Raw genomic sequence first — 24,256 nt, 5'->3', positions numbered from 1 at the left:
GAGGTTTCTTTCCCATGAGGATCCATGGTAGAAAAACATAGTTTGCCAGTGGTTTGGCCAAGCATGAGGAAGGAAGTGACTAGATTCTTCCAGGAACTTGGTGGCCAGCATGATGTAAGACACTCTTCTTCTCTCATTTCAAATTCTTCATCTGTAAAATGGGAGAATTTGAGGTTTGTTCATGCACCGATATTCTCCAGTCAGACATTGGAATCCTGGTTCCAGGATTGTGGGAACCAGGACTAGAGTACAAAGGAAGGGCTCAATATTTAAAAGGTACAAATAAACCCATGCACTGGCGCTGGAGACACCAAGGGATATAAGAGACAGTCCTTGCCTTGAAAGGATTGACCAGCCCCTATATCTACTTGAGTACAGTGTTCAGTGTGGTAATAAAGGAACAAGTATGCCCTATGACAAGTTGAAAAAGAAATCCTACTCATATTTCTCAAATCCTGCAGTGGCCTTGTGATGATGGTACGCCATACTGGGACAGCCTACATATCTGCTATTTTATTTTCCCTCAGGCTCCAAATGTGGCATCCTCTTTCCAAAAATCAATTTGAATTTAATTCTACTTTTGACAGCCTGACATACAATGTCAGGCTTTCCAGCATCACTTCTCTGTCTATACTCGAAGTCCTTGATCATCACATGCCTCTCTAAGAGTTGTCTCTGTTTAACCCCAAGGGAGACCCAAATTTGGAGAAGTTATTAGACTTATTAACTCATCCAGAGAGACCTACCTACATCTACTGTAATGCCAGTATTGTTTAATTTTAAATAAATTTGGGGTTTTTTTTGCCTAAGTTAAGTGATTTTTATGGGGCTATGGTCTAGATTAAAATTTAGACATTGCCATTTTAACACATATTGGTGATAATGTAATTCTCGATTTATCCTTTCTGAAGTTAATATATTTTAGTTAGTCTTCACATCATTTATATGTCTACATGGCTAACGTCTAGGTCCAAACCATGCTGTCTTCTGACATAACCCTTGTACCTAAACATTGTGCCTGATACAGCTTATGAAGTAGATATGATTGTCTTTGTTTCTTTGTGTGTTAAGCGTAAGAGAAGTCACAGGGCTGTCAGTGAGTTGTGCGTATTCTGCTCAGTGTGGTCAGTTGTGTTATTTATCAAATGTGGTTTCAACGTTCCAAGAAGCAAGTGAGGTGGTGGGAAGACAGCTATGGGCCCTTGAACTGTATAGTTCTGTTGCGAAAATGATCATCTGACATCAGATAATTGCATTACTGTTGTGTTGCTTTTGAACACAATATCGCAATTCCATTGTTACACCTCCTTACTAAGCAAGAGATTCCTCATGCCTTAATGGCTGATTTGAAAATAAATGAACTCGGGCCAGGCACGGTGGCTCACGCCTGTAATCCTAGCACTTTGGGAGGCCGAGGTGGACGGATCACGAGGTCAAGAGATTGAGACCATCCTGGCCAACATGGTGAAACCCCATCTCTACAAAAAATAAAAATAAAAAATAAATTTTAAAAAAAGACATTAAAAAAAAGAAAAGAAATGAACTCTGAGTTTTGGAGGCTGTCAAAACAGAGATTGTGGTACACCAAGATAAGATCTTAGGGAAGTGACTGTTCATCCAATAGTTTCTCATGAGTGTGTGTCTGCCTTCTATATGCCAGGCACAGTCCTAGGTGCTAGAAATACAACATTGAACATTGCACAAGACACCTGTGATTCGCCCATTTGAAATTTCCTGCAGCAAGATAAATAGCTAGCTGGCTAATTGCTGCTATGGAGAAGTCCAAGGTGCTGAGGGAACACAGAGGATGGTTGCCTGACTAAGACATAGGGGGTTGGAGTAGCTTTTAGGCTGTGTCCTAGAGGATGAATCATGTTAATCAAGTGAGTATAGCTGAGCTTGCCAGGAACCAGGTGTTCTGACACTTTGCTTTCTGTCCTAACAGTCTGCAAAATTATTTTTCAAAAGGTAAATGAGAAAAATAGCAGCTATGTAATTTCTAGTAAAATGCATTCATTGTGAAGTAGTGCCCTTTATTCTGAGATTATTTTTTCTTTTGGAGTATGACTCAAGTGCCTTTTATTTTATGATATGAGGGACCTCATAAATGGTGGAGTGGTTTCTTTTCCCTTTTTGAATGCTTTATTTATTCATCAAAATTACAGATCACTGCTGACTTCCATCTCAATGTTTATTATTAGGTTGATGCAGAAGTAACTGTGGTTTTTGCCATTTAAAAGTAATGGTGAAAACCACAATTACTTGTGCACCAATCTAATAATATCCCAAAAGTCTAAGAACCTCACCACTGGTGCACTCTGCCTCTCTGAACCAGCACCTCTTCTCCTCTGAACCAAATTCTTAGGATTCTTCATCCTACCAATTACCTGGTCTCATCATGATCCAATCCACAAGGAGCCGAAGGCCAGTGATTTTCCTATGGGCTGGTCTTCCAGGAGACTCAGCAAAGGACATGCTGCTGGCAGATAAACTCTTACTGGGCCTAGCATTTAGAGCACCAATAAGTGGGGGCTTCGATGTGTAGGGTCTGTGACTGATAAAAGAAAAATACTACAGGAGACAAAATCAGAAACCAGACCAACATTTCAGCTTCCCTCACTCCCACCCTAACTCTGTCAAATTTTCCCCATTGTGTTGCTTTTGAACATAGCATCACAATTGTATGAATACCACTACTTCTTATATACACTCTTGTTGCTGCGAGACACTGACAATGCCTCCTTCTCCACTTTCATCACCTCTACTCCATCTCCCAAATTGCTTAAGAAATCTCCCTGGAAAATGTAAACCAGATCATTTTATCCTCTTACATATAATCTGCCAGGGTCTGCTTGGGGATCCCAGGACATTTTCAATTCGCCATTGCTTGGTATACCAGACCCTTCCTGATTGTCAGTTTGTTGTGTGTTGCTTTGAAGGAATTCCTGAGGCTGGGTAATTGACAAAGGAAAGAGATTTATTTGGCTCATGGTTCTACAGGCTGCACAAGAAGCCTGGCACCAGTGTCTGCTTCTGGTGAGGGCCTCAAACTGCTTCCCCTAATTGGAAGGTGAAGAGGAGCCAGCATATGCAGAGATCACATGGCAAGAGAAGCAGCAAGAAAGAGAGTGGAGAGAGGCTAGACACTTTTTCACCATCAATACTCTCACCAGAATTAATAGAGTAAGAACTCACTGCCATGGGAATGACACCAAGCCATTCCTAAAGAACCTGCTCCCATGACCCAAACACCTCCTACTGGGTCCCACCCCCAACATTAGGGATCACATTTCAATGTGATGTTTGGAGGGGACAAATATCCAAACTATAGCTCAGATGTAGCTGTTGCTGTCCCCTCCAGCTTTGTCTTGTGAGGTTCCTCAGCCTTGAAAACACTTGCAAGTGAAGACTTGTAGTGTGTATTCTCATGTTCTTCTATGCCTCTGGGCTTTCTGGAGCTTCTGACATTTTGTCTGTTTCCCACACTTGGTTCAATATCAAACCAAGGTTTATTTTTTATGTGAAAACCTCAGTGGTATCTGACCCTCCTTCAGCTCGGTGTCATTACTGTACACTCTTCTTATATTTAGCACCCACCCGCTCTATCACGGCACATATGATAAGGGGAAGTAAGAGACTAATGACTAAGGATATGGTTGGTAGTATCCAACAGACAGGTTGTGTCCCACCTGTGACACCTAAGAGTGGAGGGACCTTGGAAAAGTGATGTCAGCCCTCTTAGCCCTGGTTCCATCACCTATAAGTTAGGGATATTCTAAAGGTTTTGTAAAGCTTCAAAAATATAATATGTTAAAAAATACTTTGTGGGGGGTGGTGCCAAGATGGCCAAGAGGAGGCAACACTGGAATGCAGCTCCCAGCATTGGGCTAGAGGACATCACAATTCCAAGTGAGGTGCTGGGTTCATTTTAGGGGAACTGGAAGAACTTTGAAAGTAGCCCAGGGAGGGAGCCAAAGCAGGGTGAGAGCCGCCCAGGGAGAATGAACCAAGACAGGGCAGGGCGCGTCCCCACCTGGAACGTGCAGCCAGCTCGGAAGGTCAGGGGATTTCGCCCCCTCAGTGCCCCGATTCCGATCCTGTATTTACCTCATCCCTCCTGCAACCCATAGTCCAAGAAAGCCCCACCAGACTGAGGGGTGCCGTGGGTTGTCAATGCAAATCTGAGCGACAGCTCACATCTGGTGTCACAAGTTGTTGGCGGGACCTGGGCAGAAGTTTGGACTAGCGCCAATGGGATGGAACAACCTGTCTCACAGAAAGAGGCAGAGTTGAAAGCAGGGAAACAGGTCATAAGGCCTGGCAGGCCCCACCCCCAACAAAACTCAAACTGAAGCCGGAGCACCAGAGAGCTTGGCAGCAAATACACCAGTTTGACCCCAATCAGGAAGATCGAGCTCAGGGAAGGGGAGACGCCATTGGGAAGGCGGGGCTAATTTCACCTGCAAACAAACCCAAGGGGAAGACCACCCACCCAGCAACCTGACTGAATCCGAAGCAGCCCAGCAGCGCCTCTACAGGCCAAAAAAGATATAGCTCCAACTGCAACAGAACGGATGTCCACTCAGAGATTTCTCCTGAAATCAACAACTTCAAAGATCAAAGGGAGATAAATCCACTAAGATGGGAAAAAAACAGCGCAAAAAGGATGAAACCTTCAAAGACCAGAACACCTCTTCTCCTCCCAGGGATCACAACTCCTCACCATCAAGGGAACAAAACAAGACAAAAAATGAGTGTGACAAATTGACAGAAGCAGGCTTCAGTAGGTAGATAACAAACTTCTCTGAGTTAAAAGACCATCTTCTAACCCAATGCAAAGAAACTAAGAACATTGAAAAAAGGTTAGATGAAATGCTAAGTATAATAACCAGATAGAGAAAAACATAAAAGACTTGTTGGAGCTGAAAAACACAGCACAAGAACTTCGCAAGGCATGCACAAGCTTCAACAGCTGAATTGATCAAGCAGAAGAAAGGATATCAGAGATAGAAGATCAAATAAATGAAATAAAATGAGAAGGCAAGATTAGAAAAAAAAGAGTGAAAGGAAATGAACAAAGCCTCCAAGAACTATGGGATTATGTGAAAAGACCTAATCTATGCTTGATCAGCATACCTGAATGTGACAGGGAGAGTGAATCCAAGTTGGAAAACACTCTTCAGGATATTATCCAAGAGAACTTCCCCAACCTAACAAGGCAGGCCAACATTCAAATCCAGGAAATACAGAGAATACCATAAAGATATTCCTCAAGAAGAGCAACCCCAAGGCACATAATTGTCAGATTCACCAGGGTTGAAATGAAGGAAAAAATCCTAAGGGGAGCCAGAAAGAAAGGGCAAGTCACCCACAAAGGAAAGACCATCAGACTCACAGCAGATCTCTCAGCAGAAACTCTACAAGCTAGAAGGGAGTGGGGGCCAATATTCAACATTCTGAAAGGAAAGAACTTTCAACTCAGAATTTTATATCCATCCAAACTAAGTGAAGGAGAAATAAAATCCTTTATAGACAAGCAATTGATGAGAGATACCGTTGCTACATGACCTGCCTTACAAGAACTCCTGAAGGAAGTACTAAACATGGAAAGGAACAACCAGTATGAGCCACTGCAAAAACACACTAAATGGTAACTAAACATAGAAAGGAACAACCAGTACCAGCCACTCCAAAAACATACCAAATGGTAAAGAGCATCAACACAATGAAGAAACTGCATCAACTAATGGGCAAAACAACCACTTACCATCAAAATGGCAGGATCAAATTCACATATAACAATATTAACCTTAAATGTAAATGGGCTAAATGCCACAGTCAAAAGACATAGATTAGCAAATTGGATAAAAAGTAAAAACCCATCGGTGTGCTGTATCCAGGAAACCCATCTCACATGCAAGGACACACATAGGATCAAAATAAAGGGATGGAGGAAGATTTATCAAGCAAATGGAGAGCATAAAAAAAGCAGGAGTTGCAATTCTCGTCTCTGATAAAGTAGACTTTCAACCAACAAAGATCAAAAGAGACAAAGAAGGACATTACATAATGGTAAAAGGATCAATGCAACAAGAAGAGCTAATGATCCTAAATATATATGCGCCCAATACAGGAGCATGCAGATACATAAAGCAAGTTCTTAACGACCTACAAAGAGACTTAGACTCCCACACAATAATAGTGGGAGACTTTAACACTCCACTGTCAATATTAGACAGATCAATGAGACAGAAAATTAACAAGGATATCCAGGACTTGAACTCAGATCTGGACCAAGCAAACCTAATAGACATCTACAGAACTCCACCCCAAATCCACAGAATATACATTCTTCTCAGCACCACACCACACCTACCCTAAAATTGACCACATAATTGGAAGTAAATCACGCTTCAACAAATGCAAAAGAACAGAAATCATAACAAACAGTCTCTCAGACCAGAGTGCAGTCAAATTAGAACTCACAATTAAGAAACTCACTCAGAACTGGACAGCGTCATGGAAACTGAACAACTGGCTCTTGAATGTTGACTGGATAAACAATGAAATGAAGGTAGAAATACAGATGTTCTTCAAAACCAATGAGAATGAAGACACAACATACCAGAATCTCTGGGACACATTTAAAGCAGTGCCTAGAGGAAAGTTTATAGCAATAAATGCCCACATGAGAAGCAAGGAAAGATCTAAAATCGACACCGTATCATCAAAATTGAAAAAGCTAGAGAAGCAAGATTAAAAAAACTCAAAAGCCAGCAGACAACAAGAAATAACTAAGATCACAGCAGAACTGAAGGAGATAGAGACACAAAAAAAACCTTCAAAAAATCAATAAATCGAGGAGCTGGTTTTTTGAAAAGATCAACAAAACAGACAGACCACTAGCCAGATTAAAAAAAAAAGAGAGAGAAGAATCAAATGGATGCAATATCGATAAAGGGGATATCACCACCAATTCCACAGAAACACAAACTACCATCAGAGACTACTACAAACAACTCTATGCACATAAACCAGTAAACCTGGAAGAAATGGATAAATTCTTGGACACTTGCACCCTTCCAAGCCTAAACCAGGAAGACATTGAAACCCTGAATAGACCAATAACAAGGGCTGAAGTTGAGGCAGCAATTAATAGCCTACTAACCAAAAAAAGCCCAGGTCCAGATGGGTTCACAACTGAATTCTACCAGACATACAAAGAGGAGCTGGTACCATTCCTTCTGAAACTATTCCAAAAATTGCAAAAAGAGGGAATCCTTCCCAAATCATTTTATGAGACCAACATCATCCTGATACCAAAACCCAGCAGAGACTAAACAAGAAAAGAAAACTTCAGGCCAATATCCATGATGAACACAGATGTAAAAATCTTTAATAAAATACTGGCCAACTGATTGCAACAGCATATCGAAAAGCTTATCCATCATGATCAAGTAGGCTTCATCCTGGGGATGCATAGCTGGTTCAACATATGCACATCTGTAAATGTAATCCATCACATAAACAGAACCAAAGACAAAAACCACATGACTATCTCATTAGATGCAGAGAAGTCCTTTGGCAAAATTCAACAGGTCTTTATGCTAAAAACTCTCAATAAATTAGGTATGAATGGAACATATCTCAAAACAATAAAAGGTATTTACAACAAACCCACAGCCAATATCACACTGAATGGGCAAAAACTGGCAGCATTCCCTTTAAAATCTGGCACTAGACAAGAATGCCCTCTCTCACCACTATTCAATATAGTATTGGAAGTTCTAGCCAGACCAGTCAGGCAAGAAAAAGAAATAAAGGGTATTCAGTTAGGAAAGGAGGAAGTCAAATTGTCTCTATTTGCAGATGACATGATTGTATATATAGAAGACTCTATTGTCCCAGCCCAAAATCTCCTTAAACTAATAAGCAACTACAGCAAGGTCTCAGGATACAAAATCAATGTGCAGAAATCACAAGCATTCCTATACACCAATAACAGACTTAAAGAGAGCCAAATCAAGAACGAACTGCTATTCAAAATTGCTACAAAGAGAATAAACTAGGAATACAACTAACAAGGATGTAAAGGACCTCTTCAAGAAGAAATACAAACCACTGCTCAAGGAAATAAGGGAGGACACAAACAGATGGAAAAAAATTCCATGCTCATGGTTAGGAAGAATCGATATCGTGAAAATGGCCATAGTGCCCAAAGTAATTTATAGATTCAACACTATCCCCATCAAGCTATCTATGACCTTCCTCACAGAACTGGAAAAAACAACCTTAAACTTCATATGGAACCAAAAGAGAGCCCGCATGGCCGATACAATCCTAAGCAAAAAAAAAAAAAGAAAACAAAGCTGGAGTCAAACTATGGTATAAAGCTACAGTAATCAAAACAGCATGGTGCTGGTACCAAAACAGAGATATAGATGGCAACACCACACATCTACAACCATCTGATCTTTGACAAACCTGACAAAAACAAGCAATGGGGAAAGGATTCCCTGTTTAACAAATGGTGTTGGGAAAACTGGCTAGCCATGTGCAGAAAGCAGAAACTGGACCACTTCCTGACACCTTACACTAAAATTAACTCCAGATGGATTAAAGACTTAAACATAAGACCTAATACCATAAAAACCCTAGAAGAAAACCTAGGCAAAACCATTCAGGACATAGGCATAGGCAAGGACTTCATGACTAAAACACCCAAAGCATTGGCAACAAAAGCCAAAATAGACAAATGGGATCTAATTAAACTCCAGAGCTTCTGTACAGAAGAAAAAAAAAAAAAAGGTCATTAGAGTGACCCAGCAACCAACAGAATGGGAAAACATTTTTGCAATCTACCCAACAGACAAAGGGCTAGTATCCAGAATCTACAAAGAACTAAAACAGATTTACAAGAAAAAAACGAACAAACCCATTCAAAAGTAGGTGAAGGACATGAACAGACACTTTTGAAAAGAAGACATTTATGAGGCCAACAAACATGAAAAAATGCTCATCATCACTGGTCATTAGAGAAATGCAAATCAAAACCACATTGAGATACCATATCATTCCAGTTAGAATGGCAATCATTAAAAAATTTGGAGACAACAGATGCTGGAGAGAATATGGAGAAATAGGAACACTTTTACACTGTTGGTGGGAGTGTAAGTTAGTTCAACCATTGTGGAAGACAGTGTAGCAATTCCTCAAGGACATAGAAATAGAAATTCCATTTGACCCAGCAATCCCATTACTGGGTATATATCCAAAGGATTATAAATCGTTCTATTATAAAGACACATGCACACGTATGTTCATTGCAGCACTGTTTACAATAGCAAAGACTTGGAACCAACCCAAATTCCCATCGATGATAGACTGGACAGGGAAAATGTGGCACATATACCCTATGGAATACTATGCAGCCATAAAAAATGATGAGTTTGTGTCCTTTGTAGGGACATGGATGAATCTGGAAACCATCATTCTCAGCAAACTGACACAAGAACAGAAAATCAAACACGACATGTTCTCACTCATAGGCGGATGTTGAACAATGAGAACACATGGACATGGAGGGGAGCATCACACACTGGGATCTGTTGGGGGAGAATGGGGTGGGACAGCGTGGTGTAGGGAAGTTGGGGAGGGATAACATGGGGAGAAATGCCAAATATAGGTGACGGGGGGACGGAGGCTGCAAACCACATTGCCATGTATGTACTTATGCAACATTCCTGCATGTTCTACACGTGTATTCCACAACCTAAAATGCAATAAAATATATGCATTAAAAAAAATACTTCAACAGTTCCAGTGTGTAGTAAGCTTTCCCAAATAGTAGTGTTATTAGTATTATCATATTATGTTGTGATCATTCATTTACTTGTCTCACTTTCTTCATAAAATTTCTGATACCCTGATAATGAAAATCATGCTTTTTTTCTCATCCGTAGGCACAGTTTCTAGCTTAAAGCATAGTATTTGATAAAATCTCAGTAAGTGTTGATAAATGAAAGCAGGAAAGAATAAATGAATGATATGTGGAGAGGAAGGAAATTAGGAAGCACAGAATGAAGACAGGGAAGGAGGGAGGAAAAAATGGAGGTAAGGAAAGAATGACTCATTCAATAACTAAATAAAGGAATGATTAATTTTTCAGTTAGTCTTTGATTGATGCTGTTACATTTTTCTTTCCTATGTTTCAAGCTTCCATACAAAATCTGTTATTTTGGAAACTAATCATTCAAGATTCCAAGAATTTAATAAATTCTCCCAGCGTTTTCTTTCTGTGTCTCTTTTTATAGACTAACAAGGCAGATTTAGCATTTTTGACAATGAAACTAAGCAGGAGGATCAAGTCTAGATTGTTGGGACCCTTGAGATAAAGAACAAAATTCAGATTTTTGTACTGGTCACAGCTTAGAGAAAGTCTGTTATCTGGAATAAGGATATGGATGCAATAAACATTCTCAGGTTTATCATGCTTTAATGACTTGCCTTGAGTGGCTTTGATCTTTATATCTGATAATCATTTTCAAACGGTCTGGTGTGTTCTGAAAATTAAGTAGTGGTTCATGGACTTGAGGACCTCCTTGGGAATGACAAGCTACAATCAGAATTTGGAAATGGGCAATGTTACAGAATGCTCTATGAGATGGAGAAACAGGACAACCTCCTGTGAAGAAGGTAAACACATTGATTTAGTGAAGGAAACCAGGTTTTGCTGGTGGAGCGGGAACCCAACAGGCATTGGGAGCTAAGGCTAGTTTTCTCTAGATCTATGAACTAGCTTAAAAGATAATTCTGCATCTTGAGGGTTTTTCATGAGTTGGGTACTCTTCTAGGTATTTTCTCATGCATGACTGCCTTGAATTTTTATATCCCCATTTCTGGGTTGAAAATTCTAATTCACATTTCACAGATGAGGAAATTGAGATACAAAATGACAGGGTCAGTTGCCCAAGATCACAAGGCCACTTTGTGGAAGAAGGAGGATTTGAACTCAAGTCTGTCTCTCTCTTAAAATTACTCTCTGCTGCGTTTCATTCTAACCTGAAAGAACTGTTCTCAGTCTCCAACTTAAAAGAGGCCCCCTCTCAGCCAGTGTTTGGTTCACACAAACTCTCCTTCAGTTGAGGGCATCAACACATGGCCAGTACCGTCCCTGTGACCAGCCGCACCCATCAAGGGCCCAGGAAGCATGACTCTGGCATGACATTGCTTAAAGATCTCCTCAGCTATCACTTCTGCATAGGGGAAGTCCACTGAAGAGTGGCCTACTTCGAGTGTGAATAGAAATTGAGAGTCCTCAGTCTTGACCTGGGCTCACTGTAAACAGTACCACTGAAACTGGAAAGCCAGTGTGTCATGTTTCTAGAGATGGAAAAACTCAGGCCTTCTCACACTTTTTCCCTTGATTTTATTTAAAGGATTTGTTGCTGTTGCTCTTGTTGTTTTGCATTCTGAATGTGGTTCCCTTTTGCTTCTCTCTCAATAAAACAGGCCCTGACAGCCCTCTCATTCAGATTATCACAGAGTCGTGCCATCTCAGGCCAGTGCATTTAGGAAATATGTTGTTGGCACTCACCAACGAGTGAGATGCATAAAGAAAATATTCTAATGACAGTTGAGTTGAGAGAGCTTTGATCTCCCTCCAGAACTGTACTCATGGCTTTGAAATGCAGTTCTGGCAAAGGGGTAAAGTCTGGGCGCCTTGGCAATCAGGGCTGGGCCCCCTGAAACAGACATTCCAGGGGACCCACAATTTCCACAGTGGATCCAGGTGCATGGGTTGTGCAGGAAGAAAAGAGACCACTCTCGAGAGGCGGCTCAGGGGAAAGGATCTAAATTAGGAGGGACGTTTCAATCTAGCCAATATTTTCCAAACTTTGTGGTTTGTACTGTTGTTTGGTTTTTGGCAAAGGTGGAAGTGTAAGGGCGAGGGGTGTGGAGGAGGAATTATGGTCAAATATATTTGGGTACACTTCCCGTACTATCTGCCTTACTTTGATTTTGCATATTTGAGGCTCTGAAAATTCTTGCAGTTAAAAAAATGTGTATTTAACCCTATTTAACAGAGCATGTTCCAAGCCAATTTGACTCAGCAAACTTTTTCTTTGAATATTCATCTCTTTCTTATAAATTTAGCCTTCTCTAGAACATGATCTGGAAGACCCAGATCTATTTCACAACAACTGAATAGGTAGAAACCCTGAGCTGTAGAACAACCAGCAGACTATAATGAGAAGTGGTCAGATACTCAGGCAATGCAGGTTCCTGCACCCAGGTGTCCAACTGAGGGAGAGAATGGAGGCTGCCATCCTTCCCATTACTCGTTCTCTAAACTGTGCACCTTTGCAGGGAACTGTGTCCACTTGAAGGAAGAGGTGACTTTACTTATGATACAAAACTGCTGTTATACACAAGTGACATGTACACAGGTTGGAGCAGAGAGGCTTGTTGCCAGGCTTTTCTATACCCTGTATTAGGTATTTGACCTTGGGCAAATCATTCCCCTTCCTTGAGCTCTGGGCTTGCTCATCCTGTTTTGAAACTATGCCTTTTGAGAGACAGGTGCTCAGTAGCTGCCCATCAGTGGTGGTTCTCTCTTGAAGGATACTTTTAAGTGATACAGAGATAATAAAGATTTGGTCCTGACTGCCAGAAGCTCATTACCTGATGGAAAAAACAGAGGAAGGATTCATTTTCAGATAGAGGTGATGATGATGATTTGAGTGTTATTAATAATTTTCATTTTACTAACAATAATGCAATAAAAGGAGCCTATCCTAATCAGTGATGCCTTCTCTGTGCCAGCCACCATGCTAGGCACTTAACCTGTGTTGCCTCTAATCCTTATGACACCCTTGACAGGTGGTCATCATCATCCCTACTTTACAGACAAGGGTAGTCATAAGAGGATACATGGAGTGCATCACATGTAAGCTGGGCTTTGCAGGGATTGTAAGATTTAAAAGAGCTAAGAATCAAGAAGAGATATTGCAAGGCAGAGAAGGGAAACTAATGGACGTACTTAGGGATTGGGCATAACTGGGGAAAACTAAAGGTTCCCACAATAAGGAAACCAAGATGACTTGAGTAGTTGAGTTTGTAGGAGGAAGAAGGTTGGATAATGAAGAAGAGACACTGAAAAACCGAGACTGGGAGAGCCACCCAGAGGCAGGCTGTCCGTTTAGGTTCTTTCCCAGTAGGCGAAATTAGGAGACCAGGATCTGGAGGGAAGCTCACATTTTCTAGTTATGTGCTGGGACTGTGCTGAGCTGTCTTACTTAATCCTGTTGGTATCCTCCTGAGCTAAGTGATACTCAAACCTACTTGCCCATAGATTTAGGTCTATCTGTCCAATTCTGAGGAGCAAAGCTTCTATGCAGATTAATCCACACAGATTAAGCTACAGATCAACACACACATGGATTAATCTACAGACTAATACACACACAGAGTTGGACAGACAACTTTCCCATAGATGTAGGTCTGTCTGTCCAACTTTGTGTGAGTTTTGGGATTTTGATTGATTTTTTCTGGGAAGTAAATAATGTTTCTTTGTTTTTGTTTTTGTTTTAAGAGATAGGATATTGCTCTTTTGCCCAAGTGGGAGTAGAGTGGTGCTATCATAGCTCACTGCAGCCTTGAACTCCGGGGTTCAAGTGATCCTCCTGTCTTAGCCTCCAAAGTAACTGGGACTACAGGCGTATGCCACCATGCCCAGCTAATTTTTTGAATTGTTTGTATTTTTTGTAGAAATAGATCTCCCCGTATTGCCCAAGCTGGTCTCAAACTCCTGGCCTCAAGAATTCCTGCTCCCTTGGCCACCCAAAGTGCTGGGATTACAGGCATGAGCAACCACACCAAGCCCTTACATTTTAAAGTGTATTTGAACAATGTACAATATATGCACAGGGCCAGCCTTCCCAACAATTGCCCAAAATGGAAGTCACGTGGCCCTTTTTCTTCTCTCACCTTCACTATTCCTAGACAGTAGGTATAGTGAAGGTGAGAAAAGGAATGTTCAGTAATTTCTTCTGAATTTGACCTCCTGTGCTTTCTCTTCTGTCTTGTTGACAAAAGGGAAAAAAACATCCTTTCAAGGCATAAGGGTAGGGAGGTAAATACCCACATGTATTCCTGTCCCGAAGATTTTCCCCCTGATATATTTGAGAGACACCCAGCCTGGCTCTGTATTAGTGGGAAAACCTCAGGCAACAGAAGGAAAACTTTCATCCACAGAGCTGTGTTATTGCTTTTTTTTCCCCACTTTGGGTAGGTCCCTCTAGGAGAGGTGGGGAAGAGAGAGGCCAGTAGGGTTAGGGACCTGGGCCTGGATTGCTGCTGTGGATTCTTCCCCTTCAGGGAAATGGAGGCTTCCCAAAGTATGGGGGAAAAAATCACGTACAAGCCAGGGAGAGGCTCCCACATCCCATTTTTCTGCTTTGGGCTAGGATGAATACCACTTCTTGAAAAGATTGGCTTCTGCAATTACCACTGAATAAACAACCAATTAAAACGTCTCCCCTGCCCCTACCCCACCCTGTCTTTTTCTCTCTGGAAGCTTTCTCATCTCAGAGCCATGGGCAGAGGTGGCTTTCTCTAATAACATTTTTGTTCTCTGCCTGAGAGAACATTTGATGGAAATGAACAAATCAATTAGAAAATAATAAATTATGTGGAAAGGGCTGATCCAAGAAAATCTCGGCTCCTCTGTGTTTTCATTCTTCTCCCATGCATTGTTTCCCTTTTCACTGTGGGCCTGAGTGAGCTTGGAAATGAGGGTGAGGTTGTGGGAAGAGTTGGACACGTCTAGATTTGTACTTGGCCTTGTCGCCTGTTGTGTGATCTCTGAACCCCTGTTCCTTCATCTGTACGATGGGGATAAGTGATAGGAATAGTTAAACATGCGCTGAGGCTTTCTACATGCCAGGCATTCTTCTAAGCCCTTTACTGTCTCTTTATTATCTAACTTAACCCTCTGAACAGCTGTGTGGGGTAGGTATTACTATCACCCTTGTTCTGTATATAAAGAAACTGAGGCACGGGAAGTTAAGTACTTTGCCCAGGGTGACCCAAACATAAAGTGGAAGAGCTGGATTCAAACCTAGGGCTGTAGCTTAAGAATGAGCCATCTCACCCACTCTGTTACATTGCTTCAACTACCTAACAGGGATGAGACGTGTGTACCTAGCACAGGGTCTAGTATACAGCAAATGCTTCATAAATGTTGGCTGTCTCCTTTCTCATTCTCTTCCCTGATGACAGAGCAGACTGATTAGAATCTCTCGTGAAGCTTCCAGCCTAAGAAGTTGAATGTGGGCTCTTGAGGAAGAAAAGAGCTCAGCAGTGAGATTTCAGGTCAATATCTGAGCTTGTGATTCTTGGAATTAGTCAGTTCAACCTAGACAAAGATATAAACTCTCCTGGCCCCACCTATATCTCCAACCCATGTTTTTGTGAAAAGTTGTACAAATTATGGTCACATGAATATTTGGTTTCGTCAACTTGGGGCTTTTTGTGACATGGGCAGTCATGACACTCTAGGTCTCAGACGTATCCTATTCACAGCAGGGTAGAGGGGTGGGTTTTCCACCCACAGAAATGCTCTGTGGAGCACCAGGCAGCTGTTACTAATTTCAATGTATTGATAAGAAAACCGAGGCCCCATTAGTCAGGAATTACTAAATTTGAGACTGAGAGTTAAATAATTTTTTTACTCCTACTTTTCCCAATTTAATTCAATTCCTTCAAAAATCTACTGAGTGTTCACCAGGTGTCAAGCTTTATGCTGAGAACTGGGTAAACAGAGATGAATAAGGCACTCCCCTTCCCCCAGGTGGCCACAAATGTGTATTATATAACAGACAGAGGAAGTGATTAATTGAAATGGCAAATGAGAGAGAGTGCACTGCTAGTAGGAGGTGGACGAGTATTGAGATGTTAAAAGGCATGCAGGTGAGAAAAGCATCAGGGAAGTCTTCCTGGAGGAGGGATTCCAGAACAGACTTTGGATTTGTTCTTCATAGGACAAAATGCTGATCAGAGTCCTAGCAGAGGAAACAGCATGAATAAAGGTGCCAATGGGATCATGCACTGTACATGGTGCAGAGCTGTCTGTATGCAGTGGGATGCTCAAGAGAGGGAATAGAGAGAGATGAGGCTAAGGAGTAGACTGTGTCTTGGAGGCCATGCTGGGAACTTGGACTTGGTCTTTTATCTATGAGGAAGCTCTTCTATTATTCTAAGAGGGGAAGAGAAGAGAACCATCATTAATGTGTGCTACTGGCTGGGCTTTGTGAGAGCTCCTGGGTAGAGACAGCATTAAGGAAAAGGAAAACACTGCCAAGTAGCAGCTTGAACTTAGTAAGGTCTGAAGAAGGTTCTCTAAGCCTCTGGAGATAATGATACTACCTACCTCTGTGTTTGTAAGAAGCCTAACAACTTTGGCAAGTCTCTTAAACTCTCAAGGACTTATTTTTATGATGTGTAAAATGGAATCATCTTACTTATAATATTATTGGGGGAATTCAATAAGGTGGTGTTTATAACATGCTTAGCAAAGTGCCTGGCACACATAGTTGCTCTAAATCATTTGGAGAATGCCTATTATTTAAATAGTATCTTTTTGAGTATGGTAACAAAGTTCTTCTTCTGTTTCAGAGCCTACATGGATGTTAATGAGCTGAAGAACATTCTTAGATTGGATGGATCAACACATCTCAATATTTTCTTTGCAAACTCCTCAGAAGAGGAGTTGGCAGGAGTAGCAACTTGGCCATGGGACAAGGAGGTCCTAATGCACTTAGGTGAGTCTAGAAACTTCTTCAAGAGGAAACTGGAGTAGGACGGTAATACATTCATTGCGATGATGATCATTATTATGATCATGATGGTGGTGGTGGTAGTCGTGAGGGTGAACAACCCATTTATTTATCACTTTAATTTATACAACTCTTTAGCATCCTTTATCTCATTTTGACCACCAAGCAATTTTTTGAAGGAAATAGCATCATGTTATTAACCATGTTTTATCAATGGGGAAATGAGACCCAAAGAAGAAATGGGGCTTATCCAACATCACACACAAGATGGTGACAGTCACAATTGGAATCTAAGTTTCCAGCACTATCTATTGTTTGCTTTCTCCTTAAACCCTCTGTCTCCTAGTTCCTGCAAATATCTTCTCAGTCTGGTAACCACACTGTACTGGCACAGCCAGTCATGGGTTGGCTTGAAAGACACCAAAGAGGCAAGAGAAAGTGAGTCTGTAAGAACTCCTTGTTCCTCCATGTTCCACCCACCAACACCAACAGGAACTCTTCTTACATTCAAATTATGCATATCCGTAACAAGACATAAGTTTCTGCAAACCAATCACCAAAAGTTAGACATGACAACAGTTTCTGGAAGATGCCCTGTAAGCAAACATTGTAGTTCTTTAATTTTTTTTTTCCATGCTCTCTTCCAGACCACATCTATATGTAGACATGCTTTTCTTTAACTGTACATTTTAAAAATCATAGCATAGATGAAATTCTGTGTTCTTTTTTTACTTAATATTATGCTATCTACTTTTTTTTTTCCATGTCACAGAAGTCTTATCCTTACTTCTCACCCATTTTTTTTTTTTTTTCATTTAAAATCACAAAAGAAAAGTACCTTTCTGGGTTATTTCCCCCTCTCTAAAGACAAGATTTTTAAAAGCCACATAATATTCCCTTGAACAATGGCACTGCCATTTATTTAACCATTTTCCCTTTGGTAGAATGTTCCCATTATTTACAAGAATGAATCGTGATGACTCAGTGAACATCTTTATCTGAGAATGTTCTGGCTCAGCAGTGACAGTGCTGGATGTATCCTCAAGCCTGCCTGGTCTCCTGGCGAAACAGAGTCCAGTAGCTGCTCCATTGCTATGCTGTCTTGGAAATGAGAGATTCAAATAATAGAAGTTTTGCTGAATTAAACATAGACATAGTTCCCTCCAGACGATTCTCATTTCTCAATTGTTTTTTAGAGAATGCAACCAATTTGTGTGCCTGTGTGTGTGTGTGTGCATGTGTGTGGTTGTATAAATAAATACAAAGATAAATATCAACTTGTTCTCAGCTGGGAGGATTTTATGCCCTAGGAGATATTTGGCAATATGTAGAGATATTTTTGCTTGTTACAAATGGGGGAATGATACTGGCATCTAGTGGGTAGAAGCCAGTGATGCTGCTAAACGTCCACAGTGTCCACTACAAAGAATTATGCAGTCTAAAATGTCAGTAGTGCTGAGGTTGAGAAGTCCTGAGATAGATGATGTATGGGTAGATAAATAGGCAGACAGACAGACAGACAGACAGGGTTGTAAGAACTCCTAAGAAGAGAGCATGTAGCTTAGGCAAACTTGAAGATGATCAGCTTATATCACATACCTAGTATATGATATATGGGAGTAATGCTATACTAGAGCCAAAATTCATGTCTGAGTATGGTTAAGTCAACTGTGACTTGACTTAGCAGTATGGTCTTAGGCAATTCTCTTTCCTTCCTCAGGTCTCAGTGTCCTTCAGTATTAAATAAGCAGGTCCTAGGAGGCCAGAAAACCCTAAGGACCCTTCTAAGTTCTGAAATTCTGTCTATTAGAAAAGCAACTGGAAGGGCCGTGATCAGAGTCTGAGAATGGTTGAGCAGCAGACTTCTACAGTTAGAAAAAAATACTCCTGATAATTCCATAAATTTCAGAGACTGGCTCAGGGCCAGGAATAAGAGAGGCTATAAATCCAGAGCATGTTATAGTACTTCAGGATGATGTCAGACTCAAGCTATTTCACCTTATAAGAGAAGCAATGAAACAGGACTGGGGCCCAAGTGCTGTCACTCTGTGAAAAGGTGTGAGTTGGGAGGCGATGAGGTAAAACAAACAGGGCTAGCTTAGACATTAAGTCTGCAATCCAATCCTCATCCCTGGAATGGTCCTGTCCTCTCATTGCCTTAATAATGAAGCTTCATGAGGAGACAGAGCATCACTGGCATTATTGTAGCTGCTTATTTTAGAGCTCACCAGAGATGCAAAGTCCTTTTTCCACAGTCACAAGGCCAGTGTGAAGCAGAACGAGGATTGCAACCCATGTCACTAACTCCAGCTGGACTCCAGGCTGCCCTCTCCCCATCCTGAGAGATGCTGCTCATAAGTAATTTCTCTGCAGTAGCCCTAATCAAACCCAATTTATTACAACCATATTTTTTTACCCTCTTTTTCTGCTGTTACCCCATGATCCCTGGAAAAAGCCTTGGGTGTGAAGCGGATTATGTTTCATGTTATGATTGACAGAAAATAATTGAGAAAGATTTCCTGTCTCGATTTCTCTTCCTCCCTGCCTCTGCCTGCCCCCTTCTCGTACCCATGTGCATGTGCACACCCACACACTCACATGCCCTCCCATACATCTTTATCTTTGTGTTAGAAAGCTCTAAGCAATTCAAAATTGCTCAGAAATTCAATCTCAGAAATCAAGTCCTCCAGGGACCCATACCCTGAGCCCTTCTTCAAAATCAGAGACCTCTACATAGACTCTGTGAGTGCCTTGACTGAGCAGGCACACCCGTTCCAGAGGTTCAGTCTAAGATAAAACTCTCCTCAAGCCCATGTGGGGCTTGCCAGTTCAAATCAACAAGCCCCTACCTCCTCACCATTCTTTTATAAGATGCTGCTCTACACCTAAAGTGCCTGCTTTCAGGGTTCACAGACCTGATTTTTAACCTTCCCTTAAACACTTTCAAATTTTAAAGTTTAAATATCTCCCTGCCAGCCTGTATGCATCTTTCCTAAAATGAACACAGCACAAATTCTACCCATGGATTCTGCTGAGATCTGTTCTGTCTTCCCAAGCTAAGCAATGCTCCGTCTTCGGAGGCATGTAGTATAGTACATTGCTTCTCAAACCAGAATATACAGACAAGTCATTCAAGGCTGTTTTTAAAATACAGGTTGTGCTTCTGTAGGTCTGGGGTGATGCACTTGATGTATGGAGTTGCTATTCTAGCTGCTCACACTAGATTAGTTAAACCTCTCTAACTTCTTTAGATGAGTTACACAGCAAATATTCAACACACATTTAATGCAATACTCTACTCCAGGCCCTGTGATAGTTATTAACAGTAGAACATTGATTAAGAGTTTTCCTCAAGAGACATTAGCTAGTATGAAAACTGCTATAATGGTGAATTCAACATGATGCTGACCTACATGAGTTTTCATGCTCTTACAGCATCAGAGTTGAAAATATGAGATTCAAAGATGCTAATTAATCCACTCAATGTCCCAGAGTTAGTGAAGGCAAAATGAGAACCAGAACCATGATGTCTGAACCTGAGGGCTTTGTCTAGACAAGAATATATAGAATATTTGGAAATAAGGGTAGGCCTTACTTTCTAAGGGAAAGGTTGCAGCAGAAAGGTTTACTGACCGAGAAATCAGAGTTTCTGAATTGCTCTCCATTGAAATAGTTTGAAATCGCCTTGGGTAAGTGCCTTTACCTCTTTAAGCATTGGTGTTTTCATATGAAAAACGAAGAATTGTAGAAAATGACTTTTGAGGTTCCTTCCTGCTCTGATAGCTCATGATTCATGTCACAGGTTGTAGCAGTTCTCAGGGCAATGGAGTCATAGGGTGGAGAAGCTTGTGGTTGTTTTGGGCAGCATCTCTTTCTCATTGGTAGACTTGGGGGTGATTGCACCAGAAGCAGAGTACCTAGCTTCCCTGATTCCCTGAATTTCCCCTTACAGGTGGCATTGTCTTGAACCCATCTTTCTATGGAGTGCCTGGGCACACCCACACCATGATCCATGAGATTGGTCACAGCCTGGGCCTCTATCACGTCTTCCGAGGCATCTCAGAAATCCAGTCCTGCAGCGACCCCTGCATGGAGACAGAGCCCTCCTTCGAGACTGGAGACCTCTGCAATGATACCAACCCAGTCCCCAAACACAAGTCCTGCGGCGACCCAGAGCCAGGAAATGACACCTGTGGCTTTCATAGCTTCTTCGACACTCCTTACAACAACTTCATGAGCTATGCAGGTAGGGCCCTACACTCTGTGGGGTGAACAGGACTGGATGTCAACTGTGGGATTTAATCCTGGCTCAGGGGAGCCTTGAATGAGCAACTTACCTTTTCTAAGGATGGAAGGCCTAGCTCTGCAACTCAGCCACCTAATGTCTTTGGGTCAGTCTCTTTGTGGGTTTCACTTTTCTCAAGAAAATGGAATCATTGGACTTGCATCTCCAAGATCCTTCCTAAAATTGCAGCACAATTTTCTAAACTGGTGGTTGTTGAACCTTTTTAATTTAAACCATGTGTCCCTTAGATAAGCATAAAACTCTCACATCCTCTTCTATTATGTTTTGCAAGAACAATAAGAGTGCTGTGGATTTTGCAAATAGAAAATGATGACATGAGATTGGGTATGATTATTTTTTTCCTAATTGCATATATCTTATCATAGTCCTTTTGTGTATCACTAGTAACATAACAATGTTAGGGGCATTGGGGGATGCCCTGCACTTCCCTTTAGCACAGGATACATCAAGGCCTTTGAGCCCTTTTAGCACCTTTGGCAAATTAGAACAAGACACCCCTTCCTCAGGGCTGTCATAGCCCTTACCACTGCACCTTCAGCTAAGAGATTTTGTGTTAGTCACAATCCACACAATTGCACATGGCAAGCCAACATCAAATTCTATGATCATACTCAACTTGAGGTCTCTTTCCCCACTAGAACAAGCAAATTCTATCAAGGCAAAGATTGCATCTAGTATATCACTCTATTCTCAGAAGTTAGCACAGGGGCCAGTTCTTAATAAATGTTTGTTAGGAAAGAAAGAAGTAAAGAAAGAAAGGGAAGAGAGAGGGAGGGTTGGAGGGAAGGAAGGAGGAAAATGAATGCATTCTAGCAGGTATATAAAATTGATTCTTATCAAAAGCAATATCTCTACTCATGTAACAAAATATTGTCCTTAAAGGCCAATATGCTCTCTCTCATTTAATTGAGAGCGTAATCTGTGGAGTCAGAACTATTCCCACTCTACAGATGACAGCATTGAGGCTCACTGATGTCATTTTTGCTAGTCACATATCTGACTCCACGTATTTTTCTCTTTTTTTTTTTTTGAGATGGTGTCTTACTTTGTTGCCCAGGTTGGAGTGCAGTGGCATGGTCTCGGCTCACTGCAACCTCTGCCTCTCGGGTTCAAGTGATTCTCTTGCCTCAGCCTCCTGAGTAGCTGGGATTACAGGTACCTACCACCACACCTGGCTGATTTTTGTATTTTCATTAGAGACGGGGTTTCACCATATTAACGAGGCTGGTCTTGAACTCCTGACCCCATGATCTGCCTACCTCGACCTCCCAAAGTGCTGGGATTACAGGCGTAAGCCACCGCACCCAGCTGCATTTTTGTCATTTACTCTTATGTTGCTCTTCTAAAGAGAGCTAGCTGATGGTTGAGTGGGGAAATTGAGCAACCTGGGTGGCTTTTATGCTCTTCCACAGAGATGCCTCAGGGGACTGCCCTGGTGGCTATATGAGTAGGGCTTTAGGCTGTCATTTCTGCTGGAGCCAGGGAAAATACACCCCCTTTCCGACTTTTACATTTCTGTTGATGTTTTGCCTCATTTCATTTGAAGAATGGAATTTTCTGCTGGAACCCAAAGGGTTCTATGATCCCCATTGGTCCTTTCTGCTTGTCCATTTGGGCTGATGACCCCTGGGGACCTCTCCGGTATAAGGTTCATGCGGTCCAAATCTGAATTGAAATGTCAATAACCCACCTCTGGTACCATGAAGAGTCTTAGATTTGAGTGCTCAAAAAAGATCAGGGTGCTGGGTATTTCCTGAAAAGCAGATTCCCACTGGGCTTCCATTCCCAGCCAAGCTGACACTGCACATCCGGTGCCTCATCCCCTTATACAGCCCTGCTTCCATTCCACTTCTGTAGCACCTTTTCTTGGCCAGCTGAACTCACATAGAAAATAATAACATAAGTTTGGAAGTTTGCCGGCCTCTTAGGGGCCTAGGAGCTGCCGCTAGCTACCAGACCCCCATATACTAAATATTTTTTGTTCCCCTTTGTACAGATCTAAAGGGTGATTGATTTATTGTTTTTTTTAAAGGAACCCCTCAGCTCAGTGACGCATTAACAGCAGAACTAATTCACTGAGCTACGAAAACAAACTTACACCCACAAAAGCATATTCAAGGCGACCATGAGCTTTGAAATATTTGTTTTCCTTAGGGTTTCTGATAGATGAGGTGACAAAAGCAGCTGGATGAAATTCAAACTGCAGAACAGGATTGGGTTCCCAGGGATGTGGAGAGCAATGCATGGGAGCTGTCTCATCAAGACAATTGGGTGGAGACATTGCTGGGGCCACTTCTTCTTGTTGCTTTATCTTCCTGGGTGCTTCTTCCTCAGGCCTGATCACTGGTAGGGTAAAGGGTTGTGATGCAGCACTGCCAACAGAACTTTCTATGAAGATAGACATAGGCTGTATCTGTGCTGGCCAGTATGGTACCCACTACCTGTACTACTGGTATGGCAACCGAACAATTGAAATACAACTAATGTGACTAGTGACCTGAATTATCAGTCTTAAGTTATTTTAACTCACTGAAATCAGAAGAGCCACACGGGCTGGTGCCTACCATATTGGTTAGCTCAGGCCTGCAGTAGTTCTTGAGTACGTATGATGTGCCGGACACTGTATGAAACTTAAGTAGCCCAAGGAGGTGCACGAGTTTTACAGGTGCAGAAAATGTGGTTCAGGTAGCATAAGTATCTTGCCCAGCATCACAAAGATAAAACAAGGCAAAGGTGAAACCTAGACCCAAGCCTTTCTTGCTGCAGAGCCTGTGTTATTAACTAGTAATTATCTGCCTCATTTTCTGGTTCTGGGGAAGGTTGAGAGGGCCCCAGATGCTCAGATCAAGGAGGCACCAGGCAGGTGATGGGAGGAAGCCTATTTCAATAGGCAGGCTGGACAGAGCTCCAGAGTGGTATAGTTATATTGAACTCTTGGGTAAGCCCTCAGCAGATAAAAGAGCAGCAGACTCAGTTCCATTTCCTGGAGATAACTGGCTACAAGAGTTTCTGGAGGAGGACACTGTGGTCCTCAAAAGTACAGGAAAGCAGGCTTTCTCTAGCCTACAGAAGCAAGTGTATTGACCCTGTGTTTCTGTGTGTCATGGCTTCT

The 24,256-nt window shown here is 41.7% G+C and overlaps 1 protein-coding gene across 1 annotated transcript in view; it reads left to right on the top strand.

Annotated features, from left to right (window-relative positions):
* The window catches only part of PAPPA (pappalysin 1), a 224,488-nt gene that overhangs the window by 10,509 nt on the left and 189,723 nt on the right, over nt 1-24,256 (top strand). The window contains exons 2-3 of the mRNA XM_012472748.2: nt 16,678-16,823; nt 20,791-21,084. Coding sequence (XP_012328171.2) covers nt 16,678-16,823; nt 20,791-21,084 — 440 coding nt within the window. The remainder of the gene's footprint in view (nt 1-16,677; nt 16,824-20,790; nt 21,085-24,256) is intronic.

The sequence above is a fragment of the Aotus nancymaae genome, unplaced genomic scaffold (genome assembly GCF_030222135.1).
Source record: "Aotus nancymaae isolate 86718 unplaced genomic scaffold, 86718_ANA_hifiasm-v0.15.2.pri h1tg000003l, whole genome shotgun sequence".
NCBI classification, from domain to species: Eukaryota; Metazoa; Chordata; class Mammalia; order Primates; family Aotidae; genus Aotus; species Aotus nancymaae.
Note: the sequence above shows the minus strand (reverse complement) of the source record. Positions and strands in the feature narration are given on the sequence as shown.